Genomic DNA, 18,935 nt, shown 5'->3' on the forward strand with positions numbered 1-18,935 from the left:
TCTTCTTGTACTTTCTTTTCACTTTTTCTTTCTTCGCTCATCTCCCTCTCCTCTCCCCATTCCTTCATTCTTTATACCTCCCCCTGCCACTACCATCTTGTGCTGGAGAGCGCTCGGTAAACACACTCCCTACACACGCATTCACTCACGCACAAACATTGCCTGGTCATTCTGATGTCGTTTCACTGAGAGTGTGCACTCCAATGTCTTCCCCTAGTATATTCTCATAATGGGTCCTAAACCGAGCTTGGGTTGGCTTTATGGTGCCTTTCCTGCCGTACACAGCAGAATATTCCATTTCTTTAGTGTGGGGATGTGTATATATTTGTATACTGTAATTAATGTAGATACTTTTGTTTATTTTGTAATATGATTGTAACTACATGTGGGGTGCATAGTATTCTAATTCATGTGTCGTCTTAAGTGAACTTTATGATGGGATGTCCTGGTGCCTAATAAATGGGGCTCATTGCTCTCAGTGGAAGAGAGAGACCAGGGCTGCCAGGAGTTAATACTGGACCAGAATGAGGCTACTATTGTGATTTCTGGTAGATATTTTTTGTAAATATTGGTAGTTTTCTTTTCACTATTTTTACTAATTTTTATATGTTTGAATTTTTGACACAACTAATAAACATCTTTGCAGTGAAGTGCAAAGTGCCACCAGCCATTTTTCCTTTGGTTTTAACCCACGTATCTAGCACACCTCCTCAAGGTCTTTTCAGTGCTGCCCGCCAGTCCTAAACACTCAGGTGTCCATGCTACCACCTCATCCAACTTAACCATCCTACACATTTACCTCTGAATTTCAGGACAGCCTCAAAATAATTGTGGAGAAATACAACATCAACGTCAACTCAGAGAGTAGTCTCACTCAGTGTTTGAGTTGGATGACAAAATCCAAGATGGCAGCGCGACGCAGCTTGCAGCAGCCACTCCGGAGCTGATTATCAGTTATTTGTGAAGTGGGGTGCCATGCGCAATCATAATCGATTGAAATGGACATGGGAGCACGGAGGAACATTGGGAAATCTCCAGGAAGACCTTCTTCGTTGCTGCTGCTGCTGTGAGGTCGGGGACTCTGCTGGGAAGAACAGGCCTCCAGTCCTCGGGGTCACGTTGCCGATGGCCATTGGCGGGGCCATCTTAATACGCTCAGCAGAGGATGGTGCTCAGAGAAGCTGTGCCGGAGGGGATGGTCGTCGGCTCGGAGGTTCGACGGACTCGGAGTCCACTGTGATCAGGTCGCTTTTGGTGTGTGATGCGTCTGCGAGGCTTGGGTTCGATGGAGCTTTCATTGTGTGCTGCGTCTGCGAGGCTGAGTTGGGCGGTGCTGTGGAAGTCCATAGCGGGGGTATTCCCTTCTGCCGCTGGTGTGAGATGACGAGTCTATCAGGACCCTGAGGACTTGTGGAAACTGTGTGGTGATTTCTTTCAAACTTATAGTCCTTTAACATCTTTGGACTATTTTTACTGTGCCCATGGTCTATTTTTTATCAATTATGCTATTGTATGCACTGTTGTAACTATGTGGTTTTGTGCAGGTCTTGTAGCTTTAGTTTTTGGTCTTGTTTGTCTGGTGGATTTGGAGCTCCTTTCCGGGAAACGCGCTAAGACGGTAGCATGATATTAATACACAGCAGCCTCTCCGGACCCTGGATTGGGGATTGCCAAATGTTATGTGGATTTTCTGGTGTAGTCTGTTTTGTCACATGCTTTTGTGATATCATTCTGGAGGAACGTTGTCTCATTTTTTAACTGCATTGCATTTGTGGTTTCTAAATGACAATAAACTGAATCTGAACTTGAATCTGGAAAGGAAGTGGATAATCAGGAATGGATGAAACAAGTGGTGGACTAAACTGGCAATCAATGACCAAAGATCCCAGTTGGAAATACATCTCTAAACAGTGGACTAGCCTGACAATCAATGGCCAGTGGTGGTCTAGACTGACAATCAATGGCCAATGGTGGTCTAGACTGACAATCAATGACTAAATGGTGGACTAGACTGACAATCAATGGCCAATGGTGGACTGGACTGACAATCAATGACTAAGTGGTGGACTAGACTGACAATCAATGGCCAATGGTGGTCTAGTTTGACAATCAATGGCCAGTGGTGGACTGGACTGACAATCAATGACCAACCATCCCAGTTGTAATGAATCTCTAAGATGAACTATGTATGCAGATCCCCAGCTGATGCATTTTCAGAGCCCCGTATAAGGTATACATTGGGAGATAGCCATTCCTGATGAGCGAAGGATTGCAATTGAAGAAATCTATTCATCATTTGTTGGATCATATCTGTGCACTTTTTCCTCTCTGCCTGAGCCCGTTTTCTATTTTAACACTTCTGACGGCCTTGAACAGATTATCGATTGATTCAGAAGAATTGCACGTTTTAACCTCTTTTGAGATTAAGTACACAAACAAATAGTCTCATCGCAATTATATCATTTTCTACATGGCAGTTACACAGATAATCCTAGCTGGTAAATGAAATAATGTTCAGGTCTCCTGAGTTATCAGCAACCATCACTGAACATGCATGTTGACAATGCTCTGTTCTCAAGATTGGGGAACTTGTATAACAAAGTCAATGATGGAGAGCTTAATAATGCATTTAATAATAATATATAATTCATTCTGTGCACTGGTCTTAAGATGCTATAAAGTGCCCCTGGTGTATCTGTCAAAAGTCCTGGATGAGTGCATATCCCATTACCTACACTTTCAAAGTACAGCTCTTGATTGACTTCCAAGCCCTGTAGCAGATGCTCCCTGCTGCTTCAACTGCTGATGATGGTGTTTCTCTTGTGTTGTGAAGGACAAATTTAGGCAAAATGTAAAGGTGATGCCTGCTGATAGCCATGACAAGTTCCTGTGCATCTTTATAGGTGACAGATGTTTTACGATACGCGACTGGTGTTCTCTTGAAAGCTGATTTGCTGAGGGCACTTCTGGCTCTTGACAAAGCCTAGAGCTTGGAAGGGGAAATTCTTAGAAACTACCTCTTCAACTTTATCAAAACAAAAATCCTAATAGTATCAGGTTTTACTTATTTGTGAGTCAGATGAAAGGTATTTATGTCTGGTATTTCAATCTTGACATGTTTATGTCTCACTTTTGAGAAGAAAATCTATTTTAGCAGTCTGCAATGTCACATAGATGCAATTATTACTCTGACAACAATTGTGATGATTTCAGAATGAAGCAAGAATTATTTTATCTGCCTGTGGGATCATTTTAACATAGCTCTCTCATCAAGCAACTGACAAAGTTGGTTAGGTGCAGAGCTGGTTTTATACTCTGCATGGTTTTACTCTCCATTGTAGCTAGTATTTAACAAAGTTTGTAACTTCAGCATTTCACCTGCGACCATCAACTTTAAAAATAATGAAGTTAGGACTTATTTATGTCCAATATTTTAAACATGAAGCACAACTTGTGTACTTTTTCATCCTTATCTACATTAGCAAAGAAACAATTTTTCTGGTTAAAGATGCTCCCTGTTAACCTGTCCTGACGAAGGGTCTGGGCCCGAAACGTCGACAGCGCTTCTCCCTATAGATGCTGCCTAGCCTGCTGCGTTCCACCAGCATTTTGTGTGTGTTGCTTTAATTTCCAGCATCTGCAGATTTCCTCGTGTCCCTGTTAACCTCTCTGTGATCTTGGCTTCCTCTCCTGCCTGTAACACACACATGCAGACATTAGTCTGGGGCCTGCTTTGAATCAGGATCTCAAAGCTGATTTTGAAAGAGAGCTGTGGACACTATTCTGAGATCCCAATATTCTTCACCACATGAGGCACTGGGAAAATGAACCATTTTGGGAAACAAGGCAGCCCTGGTGTTGCTATGGGTGAAAGAGGGCAGCAAATAATGAGCTTAAGGCGAACCTTTAGCACCATTATGAGGCTGGTCCTGGGTCCATTGTAGTGTACATATAAAAGTAATTACCTATTATTTTGCGGTTTACAGTGGTCAAATTAAGGACCACTCATTGAGTGCAGCCTCCAAGAGGACCACAACCTTGTCGTAGGGGCTAGTGACTTGCATGCCTCAATGACCTGGACAGCTATGTTGGCTGGAGTCAGGGCCTTGTGCTTTGACCCTTGGTCAAATAGGTCAAAGGGTAGAGGCCAGGCTAAGAGTGGTCCACTAGTCCTGCAGGTTTGAGGGTTCAGCTCAGGGCTAACAACCCTGACTGGTCAAACAAAATCATTACAGGAACAGCATAAACAGCTGCCCTGAGCACCAGCGGCATAACAGGAAGCAACTCTGAGCGTAAGCTGACAGTCGTAATTTTTGCCAGATTTGCAATGGTGTCCGTAAGTAAGTGTTAGGTCCTGATTAAGGTTTTCAAGCTTCAGAATGCCTGTTTGAGATGGGCACACTGTGCACTGTCTGGTCAATGCCATTGATTTGCTGTGGACAATACACCCGGAATATCATCCCTTCACTAAATGCATCGTTGCGACTCAAGCTAACTTGCCTCCGAAGGACTTTTTCTCTTTTCTCTTCATTCACCACAAGGCAGGAGCAATTAGTTACAGAATTAAAATGGTTTGCAACAAAGTCAATGAATTTATCACAAATTGACTGAATGACACTGACATCGAACTTCTCTGAAAATTGTTACCTCCTTAATATTTGCAGTGACATCTCATGTTTTGTAAAACTTTAGTTGGAACTCCATGAAAGCAGCACTTTTGCAAAAAATCATATTTTTCATGACCAAGCATTATCTAGAACTCCATGGAAGCAGCAGTTCTGAGAAAGATTGTATTTTTCATTACCAAAACTTAGACTGTCGCTTCTTGTTACAGAAACTGGAAACTTCCTGGAAGCCTTGGATGGCGGACGACAGATATCTCACATTCGCCGATTACAAGCAAAATCAGGAGACCTTTCAAGTAAGGATTTCACTGATATTCTAATGGAATTAAATAGCCAGGACTAGTCATTTGTGGCGGCGTCATGTGGTTTAAAGTCTAGAAGGAGCAGAAAGTTTCCTAGTGGATAACACTGCATAGAATGCCATGTCCTTGACCAACTACCTGTATGTATTTTGCTGAGAAGATAGACACATTAGAAAAGACTCTTTTCAGCAGAATTCAAATATTATTCATTGTAGCAATGAAGCATTTATTTTTAGGCGATTATTTCAATTTTAATTTTGCAGAAAATTAGGTGTTTTGGGGGCCACGGAATTTTATCAAAGCTTAACATTAGCCTCCAACCCAGATGGCATGAATATCGATTTCTCATTCCAATAAAATTTTTCCCCTCCCCTTTCCTTCATCTTCAGTTTCCCACTTCGGCCTTTTACCTCTTCTCACCTGCCTATCACTTCTCCCTGGGTCTCCTCCTCCTATGCTCCACTCTCCTCTCCTATCAGATTCTTTCTTCTCCAGCCTTTGACCTTTCCCACCCACTTAGCATCACCAATTGTGTTCTAGCTACCCTCCTTCCCCTCCCCCTCGCCTTTTTATCCTGGTGTCTTCCCCCTTCCTTTCCAGTCCAGGAGGAGGGTATCAGCCAGAAAACATCCACTACTTCATCATTTCCATAGATGCTGCCTGATCTGCTGAGGTCCTCCACCATTTTATGTGTGTTGCTTTGGATTTTCAGCATCTGCAGAATTTCTGGTGTTAACAATAAAAGTATAGGCTTTGACAGATGATAATAGAAAATAAATATGCATAAGTTGATAACATATCTTTGTGTGTATTTATTTATTTTACATTTGTAAGGACAAAAGTTGAAAAATGTAAAGTCCTGCTTCCTTGGAATGTTGTCTGCACTTTTTAAAACCTGCCTGGTTGCTGATTTTTGACTGAATTCTAACTAGTGATGACGAGGATTTGTTTTTTTATTTGTGTCTGACTGCAAGGTAAAATTAACTTTTTTTTTCCAGCATTTACAAATCAGAAATTGTATCCTGCCAAGCCTATACTAGGTCAATTAAAGAGTGCAAAGGTCAGAATGGAAGTACAGGCACTTCAAGCAAAACATTGTTGAATGTGTACGTCCGATTGCTTGGGGAAGCAGAATAATCCAAAGAATTTGGGGATAAGGATATGGCAGAACCAATGCCGCATGGGTTGGAGAATTTAGATAAGGTCCGGGTAGAGCTCCAGGAGAGAAGATGTTGGTTCTTTTCCATTTGACCTTTGCTTGCATATTGCTTTAATGTACCAAGAATTATTTCAGATCTACAATGTAGTTTGTGGATAATCTGCATGTCTTTCAATTCCATCGATGGAGTGTTATAAAACACTGTGATGGCTTTTAAAACCTATACATTTTGTGAATATTTTGAGGGAAAATGAGTGATTTTCAATCCAGACACTCAGACCAATGAAAGGGTAAATTTTTTTATGAAGCTGATCCCCACTACTGTCATTTACAGGTTGACTTGCACGGTTCAGAAACTTGGTCAGATACTTTGTACTGTGCATTTTTTACATAGCTAATGTGGGCGGTGGGGTGGAGATACATCTCCACCAAAAGAGGTGTAAGGCGCTCCTACCCTCTGCTAACCTGCAGATCATCCTTGGGCAAGGTGTAGCACCTGCTTAGCCCCCCCCCCCACCCCACCCCACCTCAATCAGGGTCATGTAAAGCCATGGGGGCAGATGGTCATATGAGCAGCTGGTGCATATCACAAGCCCTGGTTATGCGACCAGGCAGACAATCTCTGAAAAGCGGTGATCATTGCTGAGGTCAGCCGTCCTGTAAGGAAACTGCTCAGAAGGCAGCAATGGCAAACCACTTCCGCAGAAAAACTTGCCAAGAAAATTTGCCATGGTCATGGGACCATGATCACCCTTGTGACATGGCACATAATGATTATGTCATATGATGTGGCACATGATGATGATACAATATGGAGGGCTATGGTTCCAGTGCAGGTTGATGGGAGTATGTAATTTAAATGGTTCGGCATGGACAAGATGGGCTTCTGTTCTTTACTATGACTCATTACTCTATTTAATATCAACCCCTGTGTGATGCACCTCTGAAGCCGGAACTATTCACTTGCAATATTCTGAAATATAGCTGTTTCTGAGCACTCTTAGAGAAAGGTTTTAATAATGCAGCTGTCTCTGCAGTTGCCTGAGTTAAAGAGAATCTCTGTAAGGAAATCCCGGTCTGTTGCTTGGAAACAGTCCACCCCAAATGAAATGTGGTTCATATATTTATATGCTCACATGTACCACATATGCCCACAAATGCGTGACTCCAAAATTCAAAATGCAGTGACACAGCTCGTAACATGATTGCATTACAGCTCAGTGACCCCATCGCTGCTCTTATTTCTCATGCTGTTTGAATGGAGTCTTCTCATTGTCCTTGTAATTGCCTGGGATTCCTTCAGGTACTCTGGTTTGCCAAAGACATGCAGATCAGTAGCTTAATTGGCTATTGTAAATGCCCCTACCCTATATGTAGGTGAATGCTAGAATCTGGATAGTGTTAGCAGGAATGAAGAGAGAGTAGAATTTTTTAGGGTAGGATTAGTGCAAGCGCAGAAATTTCTCTAAACAGAATTTCTATTGGTCTTCAGCAAAAATTTTCTTATTTAATTCTGCGGTGGAGTAGTTGACTTTTAGCCCAGTTTTATGTCCTGTAACAAAGGCACTGTAAGGGCTTTCTGTTAGTCACACACATTTATCTGCAGCAATAAATCCGACAGTGTAATCCTGTTAAAGCAAAGTTCAAACTTCAAAGTCAAATTATTATCCAAATTTATATATGTCACCATACGCAACCCGAAGATTCATTTTCTTGTGGGCATAAACAGTAAATCCAAGACATGCAATAGAGTCAATGAAAGGCCACATCCAACAGGATGGACAAATGGCTAATGTGTAAAAGACAACAAACTACGCAAATAAAAAAGTGAAAAAAATAATATTAAGTAAGTAAGCAATAAATATCCAGAACATTAGATGAGGTGTCTTTGAAAGTGAGTCCATTGGTTGTGGGTACGGTTCAGTGATGGGGCATGTTACTGCTTTGACTCTTTTATATGGTTCAGAAACTCATATCTAAGATATTCATTCACCGTCTGAATAACCCTCTCCTGCTTTCAGACTGATACATTAGACCAGAAATGTGCAGGTATATTCCATAACTCCTAGCGGTTCATCACTCTGGCAATTTGGTGATATAAATTTCATGAATGCTGGCAGAGTGGCTTTTAAATCTAACTGAGTGACCTCCAGCAACTGATTGCCCCCAACTATGCTGGAAGATCCTAATTCCTTGGAAGCCAGGTTAAACACAAAAGCTGTGACCTTTCTGTGAAAATTAACAGTAAAGGAGCTTCATTCTTGCCATTAAAACAACACCTTTTTGAGAAACCTGGTGTAACATGTGGTGGGGTGGATGCAGGTCTCGAGGTGTAAGGTGCTCCTTCCCTCCACTGGCCTGCAGGTCACATTTGGGCAAGGTGTAGCCCCTGCTGAAACCCCCCCACCACCCCAATCAGGGTCATGTGAATCCATGGGAGCAGATGGTGGATGGTCGTACGAGCAGTTGGTGCATATCACAAGTCCTGGTTATATGACCACTGACACCAGGCAGACAATCTCTGAACAGTATTGATAATGGCTGGGGTCATCCATCTTGTAAAGACACTGCCCAGAAGAAGGCAATGGCAAACCATTGTGGAAAATTTTGCCAAGAATAATCATGGTCATGGATAAGATATGGCTGTCTATGTCATACTACACAGCACATAATGAATGTACCAGTAATTGTAACTACCAGAGTTTATGTGAAATGTGTAAAATAACACAGGAACTGTGAGACTATTTGTTGGTGGAGATAAATAGCTGAAGTGGCTTTACTGTTAAAACAATTTCAAGAAATCATGGGCTGAATTTTTTTGTCTGGGCATACATTTGTTCACAATTTTAATCACATGTTTGAAATAATATAGTCATTCAAATAAGAAAGAAAAATAATTTACAGTACTATGCGAGAGAGAGAGAGAGAGACTTTTGCATAGTACTTGGTAATTTTATGTATTGCACTGTACTCTGCTGCCACATAAAAAACAAATTTCATTACATACGTGAGTGGTGATAAATCCGATTCTGACATGGGTCTCTGTTGTGGACTGAGAGTGGGAAGGAGGCAGGGATATGGGATTCATGGTTGGGAAAAGGGGAGGCAGTGGGAAACACCAAAGAGACATTCTGTAATAATTAATAAACCAATTGTTTGGAGTAAAATTACCTGGCCTGGTGTCTTAGCGCTCGGTGTGTCTGCACCCGTGCTACCCCCCTCGCCCTTAGCATTCCTTCACTGCCACCTGTCCCACACCCCTCCCATGGCACTCCATATTCCACTTGGGTGAATTGATGGCATGAATAACGATTTCTTCTTACAGTTAAAATAAATCCCTCCCTCCTCCCCCCTTCTATTCTCCATTCTGGCCTCCTACCTCTTCTCACCCATCTATTATTTCCTCCTGGGTCTCCTCCTCCTCCTTCCCATTCTCCTATGGTTCACTCTCCTCTCCTATCATATTCCTTCCTCTCTGGCCCTTTACCTTTCCCACCCACCTGGCTTCAATTATCACCTTCCAGCCGGCCTCCGTCCCCTCCCCCACCCTTTTTATTCGGGTGTCTTCCCCCTTCCCTTTCAGTCCTGAAGAAGGGTCGCGGTCTGAAACATCGACTGCTCATTCATTTCCATAAGTGCTGCTTGACCTGTTGAGTTCCTCCAGCATTATTGTGTGTGTGTGTGTGTGTGTGTGTGTGTGTGTGTGTGTGTGTGTGTGTGTGTGTGTGTGTGTGTGTGTGTGTGTGTGTGTGTGTGTGTGTGTGTGTGTGTGTGTGTGTGTGTGTGTGTGCATTTGAGAGAGAGTTGCTTTGGATTTCCAGCATCTACAGTCTTTCTCATGTTTGTGATAAGAAAATGCGCCAATTTAGTTAAAAAAAAATTGAAGTGATATCAGGACCTGCCTTTGCAGTAGTAGTGGAAGTAATCAGCTTTGATCAATTAATTGATTCATTGTCCCTTTTCTGAGGTGATTAGTTCTAAGGCCAAGGCAAACAACACTTGGAAATTGCAGGACAGCTGTGGAAATCTTGCTTTTCTCTCGTGTTTTCTTTTATAATTTAGTGTCATTCTTTATTCTAAATAAGAATGAGGTAAGCACTAAAATCATCAGTGTGCATCACATGGCTCCTGGAAGTCTAGTTTTGTCAGAGATCCTATATATCTTCCTTGGCTCCTGATTAATTGCCTATGGGCCATCTCCCAAATGTTAAGCATACAAAATCCTTACTACTTCAAATATTAGGAGAAAAAATTGTACTGGTGCTTTGAACTAGGCATAAGTTTATGATTTTGTATAAACCCTCTTTTGAGTGTGTTGTAGAGGATTTTATTCAGCCCTGAATTTACTCATTCAAATTGGGTTACTTAGGATGGAAACCACCATGTGTACAAGTTTAAAACAAATAGTTTATGTGATTTGAAGTTCTGTTTAGATCCTTGTAACAATTTATTGCTGACCTCCGAGCTGAGAGCATCAGGCAGCAGAGAGGGAAGGGTGCCTCTTTTGATGGCATTATTGCAACTCCTCTTTCGGTATTTGTCAGTTCCTGCCCTGCCCACTGATTCACAATACCAATGATTGATTGCTTTTCCATTGTAAACAAAGAGGTCAAGTCGCTGTGTGTATATGTTGGGGGGGGGGGGGTGTTGCAGAGATCTTTCACCTCCAGGACTGTTCTTAAAAGCAGTTTCTAAGCACTGTGAATTAGATTTAATTTGCCAGTTAATAAAATTATGTAGTATGATTTACTTCTAACCCAACCACTCATTTGAAGACACTCACCAGGCAGAAATTATTTTGTAAACTGTGTTTGCAGTGAGAAGTAAACTTTGCTTGCAAAATGTAGACAAGTTACAACAGAGACTCAACGGGTCTTCAAACTATATACCGTCATTTGGATCCTGTTAACTTTAAACAGCCAACCATCTTGCCTCATTTTTCCCAAAGTGCCTTTCCTTCCTGTTGGTTTCCTCAGCTCCGCTCGTTCACAAGAATAGCAAATGCTTCCACCACTGAGCTCATCACCCACCAATCAAATCCTGCCTCCCGATTCGTACGCTGCCCTTGCCTTTGACAGTCAATCGGTTGTGTCGGGGTCTAACCTTAGTCAGCAAGGAGTCAAGATGTTCCTGCTGTGCACAACGTCCTTTCCTTTGTTCTGTAGTTTTTTTCTGAACCCTGTTCATGCTGGGTTTTGACGCAAGATTGAGTTATTTTTCCCCGCTGTAGACCTGAACTCCGGTATCGATTTTTGAGGAGCAGGACTGATGGGAAGGTCAGCTCTTATGGACAAATTCAAGATTCAAAGTACATTTATTATAAAAGTGTGCATGCAGAGTGCAACTCTGAGATTCGCCTTCCCCACGGACAGCCACGAAACAACGAGCCAACCCCTTCAAAGAAAAACACCGAGCATCAAAACCCCCTCCCCCCACCCGCAAAAAAATCATGCAAGTGGCAACAAAAAAAACAAGAAAATGCAGAGTACAAAATGTAAAATCAGAAGGCCTATTTCAGTTCATTCAGCTCAGTGTTCATTGTCTGTCCGCTGCCCCAATTCATAACTCGCCCAAAAATAGTAACAAAATCTTGCAGCCAGATCTAGAAACACATCATAGACCTGAATTAGAGTCCAAATCTACAATTTTACACTTTTAAAGTGCAATTGAAACAATGATTTTGCTCAATGTTCTGGGAGTTAACTCAATATAAAGACAACCCACTGAATTGTGGAATGTACTGTTTACGTTGATGTGAGGAATACCATGAGTTAATCTGATTACATGACTATTTAATTGTTGGTATAATTTGATATGTGTGATATGATTTTAATTCCACTGCTTTGTCGCGTGAAGTTCTCTCCGAAGTCGTCTGATAATGAAACAGCAACTTTAGAAGGAGACATGCTGGTTTCTTTCCACATTCCTGCAGCAGGAAAGAATAATTTTTTCTGTAACTGCTAAAAGATCAGAAAGTGCTTGAAATACTCAGCAGGGCAGGCAGCACCTATGGAGAGAGAAACAATAGGTCTAATGAGAAAACTTAGACATCAATGTGTTTGACTTTGCAGAGAAAGGGAGTAATAGGTAGAGATCAAGAGAGACACGGTGACACAACCATTGGTGGTACTAGCAGAGGGTGGACAATAAATATTAAGAAAAAGTGTCAGAAATATCAGAATGGGATTTAATTTAACTGGAGTACCTCATTAAATTTGTCCTTTTGCAGCTGCAGTGCATTGCAATACGTAATTTTAAAAACTATGAATTATAATAGAAAATATATTTTTTAATTAAATTAAATAAGGGCAGCATGGTTGTGTAATGGTTAGCATAATGCTTTACAGTACAGGCTACCCAGGTTCAATTCCCGCCATTGCCTGTAAAGAGTTTGTATGTTCTCCCATAACCGTGTGAGTTTCCTTAGGGTGCTCCAGTTTCTTCCCACAGTGCAAACACTTACCCGTAGGTTAATTGGCCATTGTAAATTCTCCTGTGATTAAGCTAGGATTAAATCGGGGGATTGCTGGGCAGGGTGGCTCGAAGGGCCAGAAGGGCCTATTCCACACTGTATCTGTAATGTAATAAGTACTTCAGAAAGAGAGGAAAAATAATTGAGGAAGTGTTCGCAGGTTCATTGTCCATTCAGAAATCTGTTGGAGAAGGGGAAGAAGCTGTTCCTAAAATGTTGGATGTGTGTCTTCAGGCTCTTGTACATCCTCCCTGATGGTAGCAATGAGAAAAGGGCATGTTCTGGGTGATACTCAACAGGCCATGCAGCATCTGTGGAAAGAGTTAATATTCCAAGTCAATGATCTCCCATCCGAGAGTGTAACAAGACAAATGAACCCAGACGCAGAGTAAAATTGAGACTCAAAGGTAGGAAGTAACGATGAGGATTTAATTGAAGAACATAACAAAGGATTACAAATGACTCTGAGCAAACTTACTCGAGAGGGCTGGAGTACACAGGACGTTAGTTCACCCGGAACCCAAGTTCGGGACTCAGCGATGAATGCTAGTCGTGACGAACTTAGAGTGCAAGTAGCACAGGAACCCGTATTCAAAAAAAAACAAGCGGCACAAGGAAAGTTTAATGACTAAACCAGTCACATAACAAGTTGCGGTTAAACCAAATCAATGATGTTCAGGTGTGTTGGATTTCCAAGGCCCGATGCTGTGCTACGCCCCACGCTGGTCTGAAGAGTTCATGGCAGAGGGTAATGAAGTCTTGTTGATCACAAGCTATGTACCTGAGGGAACTTGTGAATATAAGTAAACAGATGCCAATAGGAGAAGGGAAGAGTAAAGCAGAAAGACTAGAGGAATTGCTAAAAGCTACAAAATACATACTGGAGGTACAAAATACTGTAGATGCTAGCAACCTGAAAGTAAAATGGAGAATTTTGGAAGTCTTGGGAAGTTTGGGGTCCTCCTGGGAAGAAACAGTCAAATCTAACGATACAGGGTAGTGATCTTTCAACAGAATTGATCTGCTCCTCTATAGACTGGAAAGGCTGGTTATCTGAAATTATTCACTTCAGTCCTGGGGTTGTAATGTGCCGTGTTGTAAGATGTGCTCCTGTTAAGTGTATTTACTGAGATGCCCCTTCTTTCCCCTAAGTGCTGTTTATGGGACATCACTGCATGTAAACTGGACAATATGTTTAACTGCATTCCATGTGACTAATAGATTCAATCGATACATCTAATGTCAGAGAAACGTATCCAATATACATCCTGAAATTCTTTTTCTTCACAAACGCCCACAAAAACAGAGGAGTGCCCCAAAGAATGAATGACAGTTAATTCTTTGCTCCCCCAACTCCCCCTCCCATGCACAAGCAGAAACAAGGCAATAAACTCCCAACAGCAAAAAAGCATCAACCCCCCCCCCCCGCCACCGAGCACTCAAGTGACACTGACATAGACTTGCAGTACCCAAAAGACTGCTTGTTCACCTGGTATTCGACATTCCACAGGCTCTCTCTTCTCCCTAATAAGGGAAAAAGAGGTATCCCCGTTTCACAGCGAGAGGGGAGGCATAACAAAGCAGCTCACTGATTTATGGTGTTAGAAGTCTGTTGCATCACCTTTTCAGAGCTCTGTGCCCAAGGAGCTCGGGTCTCTGGGCACACAGCCGGCTCGCTGCTTTCGATCTTCCGTCTCCCAGGTGGAGGCACCAGCCTTGAATCCGCCCACCTCCAGAGCCACGAAAGTCTAGCACCCTGAAGGCGTGCCTCTCTTCCAGGCCGCGTCCTTGGCATATCGAAAAGCGACCCTGAGAGTGGGTCTCGTTTCTGCAAAGACCAGAAGTCAGCGTGTAACTGCAGGTCAGGGTCTTCAGAAGAACCCTGAAAGGGAAAAAAAAGAGCTATCAAAAATAGAAATAGAGCTGTTTCCGAAGATGCAAGCAAAGGAGTCGCCATTAGGCGCCATCGTCCTCCTAAGCTTTAAGGGAAGCCTGCAATTAAGAGTGAAGAGTGAAAATATGTATTTTTTTAAATGGCCGTTTTTCACATCTTACACATTTAAACAATTCCATCTTGAATAATCGCCTTGTGTTTAGTCCATCACACTAATCTTTCCTTTCAAAGATGATAAATGTCTTCCAATTTTTTTCTCTCCAAGTTGGAGCCTGATAACCCAACCTGAGCCTGACAGGATCTGATGATATATTTGGGTTTGGGCCCGGTAAAATATCACGCAAAAATAGTCACACCTGGCATCTAGGTAGGCTATGCTCAGATCAGGATTTTAATTTTATGCCCAGTCAGATCTCGACGGAAGTGGTAGAGTAATGTGGTATGCAGTCTCTTGTCTCTGAGGAATGTTAACAGTGGCCCTCTCTGAAATGTTTCCACTGCTTGAATTTGTGCCTCAGAGAGCCTTTTCCAGTTGGCAGCTGGTAGTATGAAAAAATTATATCATGATGTGTATGGAATTACAACCTGTGATTCCAACCGTTCACATATGAAAGTTGTAAAATATCAAGTTTCATGATCTGCACCTTCCCTCCCTTATTCTCTGTATCACAAGAGGAAGCCATTTTACGCACCAGGTGCATGCTAACTCCCATCAGGCCCATACCGATGAAGGGTCTCAGCCCGAAACGTCGACTGTTTATTCGTTTCCATAGATGCTGCCTGAGCTGCTGAGTTCCTCCAACATTTTGTGTGTTTTGCTCCTGCATGCCTATCAACGCCCCTTTTAATTTCATTTATTTATTGAAATACAACACAGAATAGGCCCTTCCATCCCTTTGACCCACGCCGCCCAGCAATCCCCTGATTTAATCCTTGCCTGATTGCAGGACAATTTACAGTGACCTACCGACCAGTATGTCTTTGGACTATGGAACGAAACTGGAAACACGTGCGATCGCAGGGAGAACGTGCAAACTCCTTACAGGCAGCGGTGGGAATTGAACCCATGCCGCTAGTGTTGTGCTGACCACTGTGCTACTGTGCCACCACAAGTGATTTTAAGCACAAGAGATTTGGCAGATGCTGGTAATTCAGAGTAACACACATAAAATGCTGAAGGAACGCAGCAGGTCAGGGAGTATTTATGGAGAGGAATAGAGAACCCTAATGAAGGTTTTGGCCTGAACATCGACTCTTCGTTCATCTCCATAGATGCTACCTGACTTGCTGAGCTCCTCCAGCATCTTCTGTTGTGTTGATTTACTTGTTAACCACACTAGAGGTGATTCACTCACAAATAGCAACCTACCTATCTGTGGGGTGTGGGAGGAAACCAGACCCTCCTAACTGTGACCCAGGTGGTAATAGAGAGACATTATTGAAGGTCAGAACTGAACCCAAGTCCCAGGTGTGTGAGGCAGTGTCAGTATCGATGTGCCATCTCCCCACCATTAATGTGAATTTTCCAAATCAGTTTTTAAAAGCTTCCCAATCTCAGCCTTGTTGGCTAAACTGTTGTACTCTCGATGTTTTAGTGAGTTTTAGTGTTAATTGTAGGGTTTCCCAAACTGGGGTCAGAATCAGGTTTAATATCACCAGCGTATGTGGTGATATTTGTTAACTTTACAGCACAGTACAATTAAATAAGTAAGTATAGAGAAGAGAACTGAATTACAGTTAGTATATGTATGACTATTAAATAGCTAATTTAAAATAAATAGTGCAAAATAACAGAAATAAAAAAGTAGTCAGTTAGTGTTTATGGATTCAATGTCCATTTAGAAATTGCATGGCAGAAGGGAAGAAATTGTCCCTGGATCGTTGAGTGTGTGCCTTCAGGCTCCTGTACCTCTTTCCCAATGGTAACAATATGAAGGGGGCATGTCCTGGGCGGTGGGGATCGTTAATGATGGACGCTGCCTTCCTAAGGTACCGCTCCTTGGATATTACGGAGGCGGGTACCCATGATGAATCTGTTTAATTTTAAAAGCTTCTGCAACTTATTTTGATTTTGCGCCGTTGACCCACCTCCCATGCCAGATGCTGATGCAGCCTGTCAGAATGCTCTCCACAGTACATTTGTAGAAGTTTTACAAATGTTTTAGTCGACGAACCAAATCTCAAACTCCTAATGATATATAGCTGCTGTCTTGCCTTCTTCATAGCTGCATCAATGTTACATCCAGGTTAGGTCCTCAGAGATATTAATACCCAGGAACATGAAATTTCTCACTTTCTTCAGCTCTAATCTCTCTATGACGATTTGTTCATGTTCCTTTGTCTTACCCTTTCTGAAGTCCACAATCAGCTCTTTGGTTTTGCTGATGTTGAGTGTGAGGTTGTTGCTGTGACACCACTCAGCTAACTAGTATAACTCACTCCTGTACCTCCCCCCCCCCCCCCCCCCACTTCATCACCATCTGAAATTCTGCCAGCAATGGTTGTATCATCAGCAAAAAAGGGTGGTGAATTTGTGGAATTTGTTACACATGCAGCTGTGGAGGCCAGGTCATTAAGGCAGAGGTTGATAGGGTCTTGATTGGACATGGCATCAGATGTTACGGGGAGAAGGCCAGGAACTGGGTTTGAGGAGGAGATAGGGATTGGCCGTGATTGAATGGCAGAGCAGACTCGAAGGGCCAGGTGGCCTAATTCTGGTCCTATTCCTTATGATTTTACGGTCTTTATGGATGCTGCTTGAGCTATACCTAGCCACACAGTCATGGGTGTAGAGAGAGTAGAGCAGTGTGCTAAGCACACACCCCCTGAGGAGCACCAGCGTTAATTGTCAGCGAGGTCAGCGAGGTTTATTAACAATCCACACAGATTGTGGTCTTCCGGTCAAAGTTCAAAGTATATTTATTACCAAAGTATGTATACATTATACAGCCTTTTGAGTCATCTCCTGGCAGGCAGCTTCGAGAAAAAGAACCCATCAAAAAAAAAATGACTGTCAAACGCCCCAGTGTTCAGAGAAAAGAAAAAGCAGAGCAGATCGTGCAAACAAATAGTGTTCTGAACTGAACTCCACAAAGAGAGTCTGAGACCCATAGTTCAATCAGAGCCAAGTGAATGTCGTGGACAACTTGCTTAATGGTATTGGTCCATGGCTCAAAAAAGGTTGGGAACCCCTGCTCGATTGATATTCTATCATTATATACGATATTATATATACAATGGTGGTGGCATCCGTCGGTCTCGAGAGACCATGGATCTGCGTCTGGAGTTTCCAGGGCACAGGCCTGGGCAGGGTTGTATGGGAGACCGGCAGTTGCCCAAGCTGCAGGCCTTCCCCTCTCCACGCCACCGATGTTGTCCAAGGGAAGGGCACTAGGACCCATGCAGCTTGGCACCGGTGACGTCGCAGAGCAATGTGCTGTTAAGTGCCTTGCTCAAGGACACAAACACGCTGCCTCAGCTGAGGCTCGAAACAGTGACCTTCAGGTTACTAGTCTGATGCCTTGCCCACTAGGCCACACGCCAACTATATACAATGTTCATATTGCATATAGTATATAGCATTATATACAATATTCTATGGTATATTTTTGCCTTTAATCTCATTTCACCACCTTGTTGAAAGCAACTTAAAAGGGACTACTTCAAGAATCATCAAGGCTATTATATTTCGAGGAGTAAGGGACAGAGAAATTGCAGACAAATTTTATGTTCTTCAGTCTGGCCAGCTTTGCGGAGCTGGCAAAGCGTTAAAGAGGCTTTGTCCCCTCTGGTTTTCTGCACAGGAAGCAGTAACCAGACCAGTAAACTGGGAAGACGGAGCACACTGTCAATGCTTTGTTGTTTCTGTAATGAATCAATATTGTTCCTTTATAGGCGGTGAAGTAATTCTGTTCCCAACGTGGTGATAACTGGAAGAGCATCCAAAATACTTGGGGAGTTCTGTGGGGTAACCGGCCGGCAGTGTAGTGGCATCCACACTGGACTTCGAGGCGAGTGGTCACGGGTTCGAATCCGGCTGACCCCTTGCATGCTTTCCGTCCGCGCTGGGTTGAGTGTTGAGCTGGCAATTCAGCCTTGTAAAAACAGACAGAAAATGCTTTCTGCACCACAGGAAGCAACAGCAGCAATTTGCAGGGTAGATTGGGTAATGTCATAATAACTGGAGAAACATGCAAAATACTTGGGGAGTTCAGCAGGGCAGATTGGGTGACTTCCACACCATCATGGTTACGAGGGAACAAAACCACAAATCCGGGAGGCATTCAGCGAAGCAGGCATCGGTGGAAAGAAAAACAACGCTAATGTTTCAGCTCGGAAAGATATTGTCAGAGTTTGGAAAAGGTTTCAGAGAAGGTAGAACGACATCCAATAAATAAAGTTGGTTTGTTTTCTCTCTTTCCCAGGAAATGAGTTCAATTGTACTTGTTCACAGAACTGCAGATTCAAGGTTCATGATTGGTTA

The 18,935-nt window shown here is 42.7% G+C and overlaps 1 protein-coding gene across 3 annotated transcripts in view; it reads left to right on the forward strand.

The window, feature by feature from the left end:
• Positions 1 to 18,935, forward strand: part of emid1 (EMI domain containing 1) — a 437,271-nt gene that overhangs the window by 210,814 nt on the left and 207,522 nt on the right. For all 3 annotated transcript variants that reach the window (XM_073065698.1, XM_073065701.1, XM_073065699.1), the window contains exon 4: positions 4,835 to 4,921. In XM_073065698.1, coding sequence (XP_072921799.1) covers positions 4,835 to 4,921 — 87 coding nt within the window. The remainder of the gene's footprint in view (positions 1 to 4,834; positions 4,922 to 18,935) is intronic.

The sequence above is a fragment of the Hemitrygon akajei genome, chromosome 14 (assembly GCF_048418815.1).
Source record: "Hemitrygon akajei chromosome 14, sHemAka1.3, whole genome shotgun sequence".
NCBI classification, from domain to species: Eukaryota; Metazoa; Chordata; class Chondrichthyes; order Myliobatiformes; family Dasyatidae; genus Hemitrygon; species Hemitrygon akajei.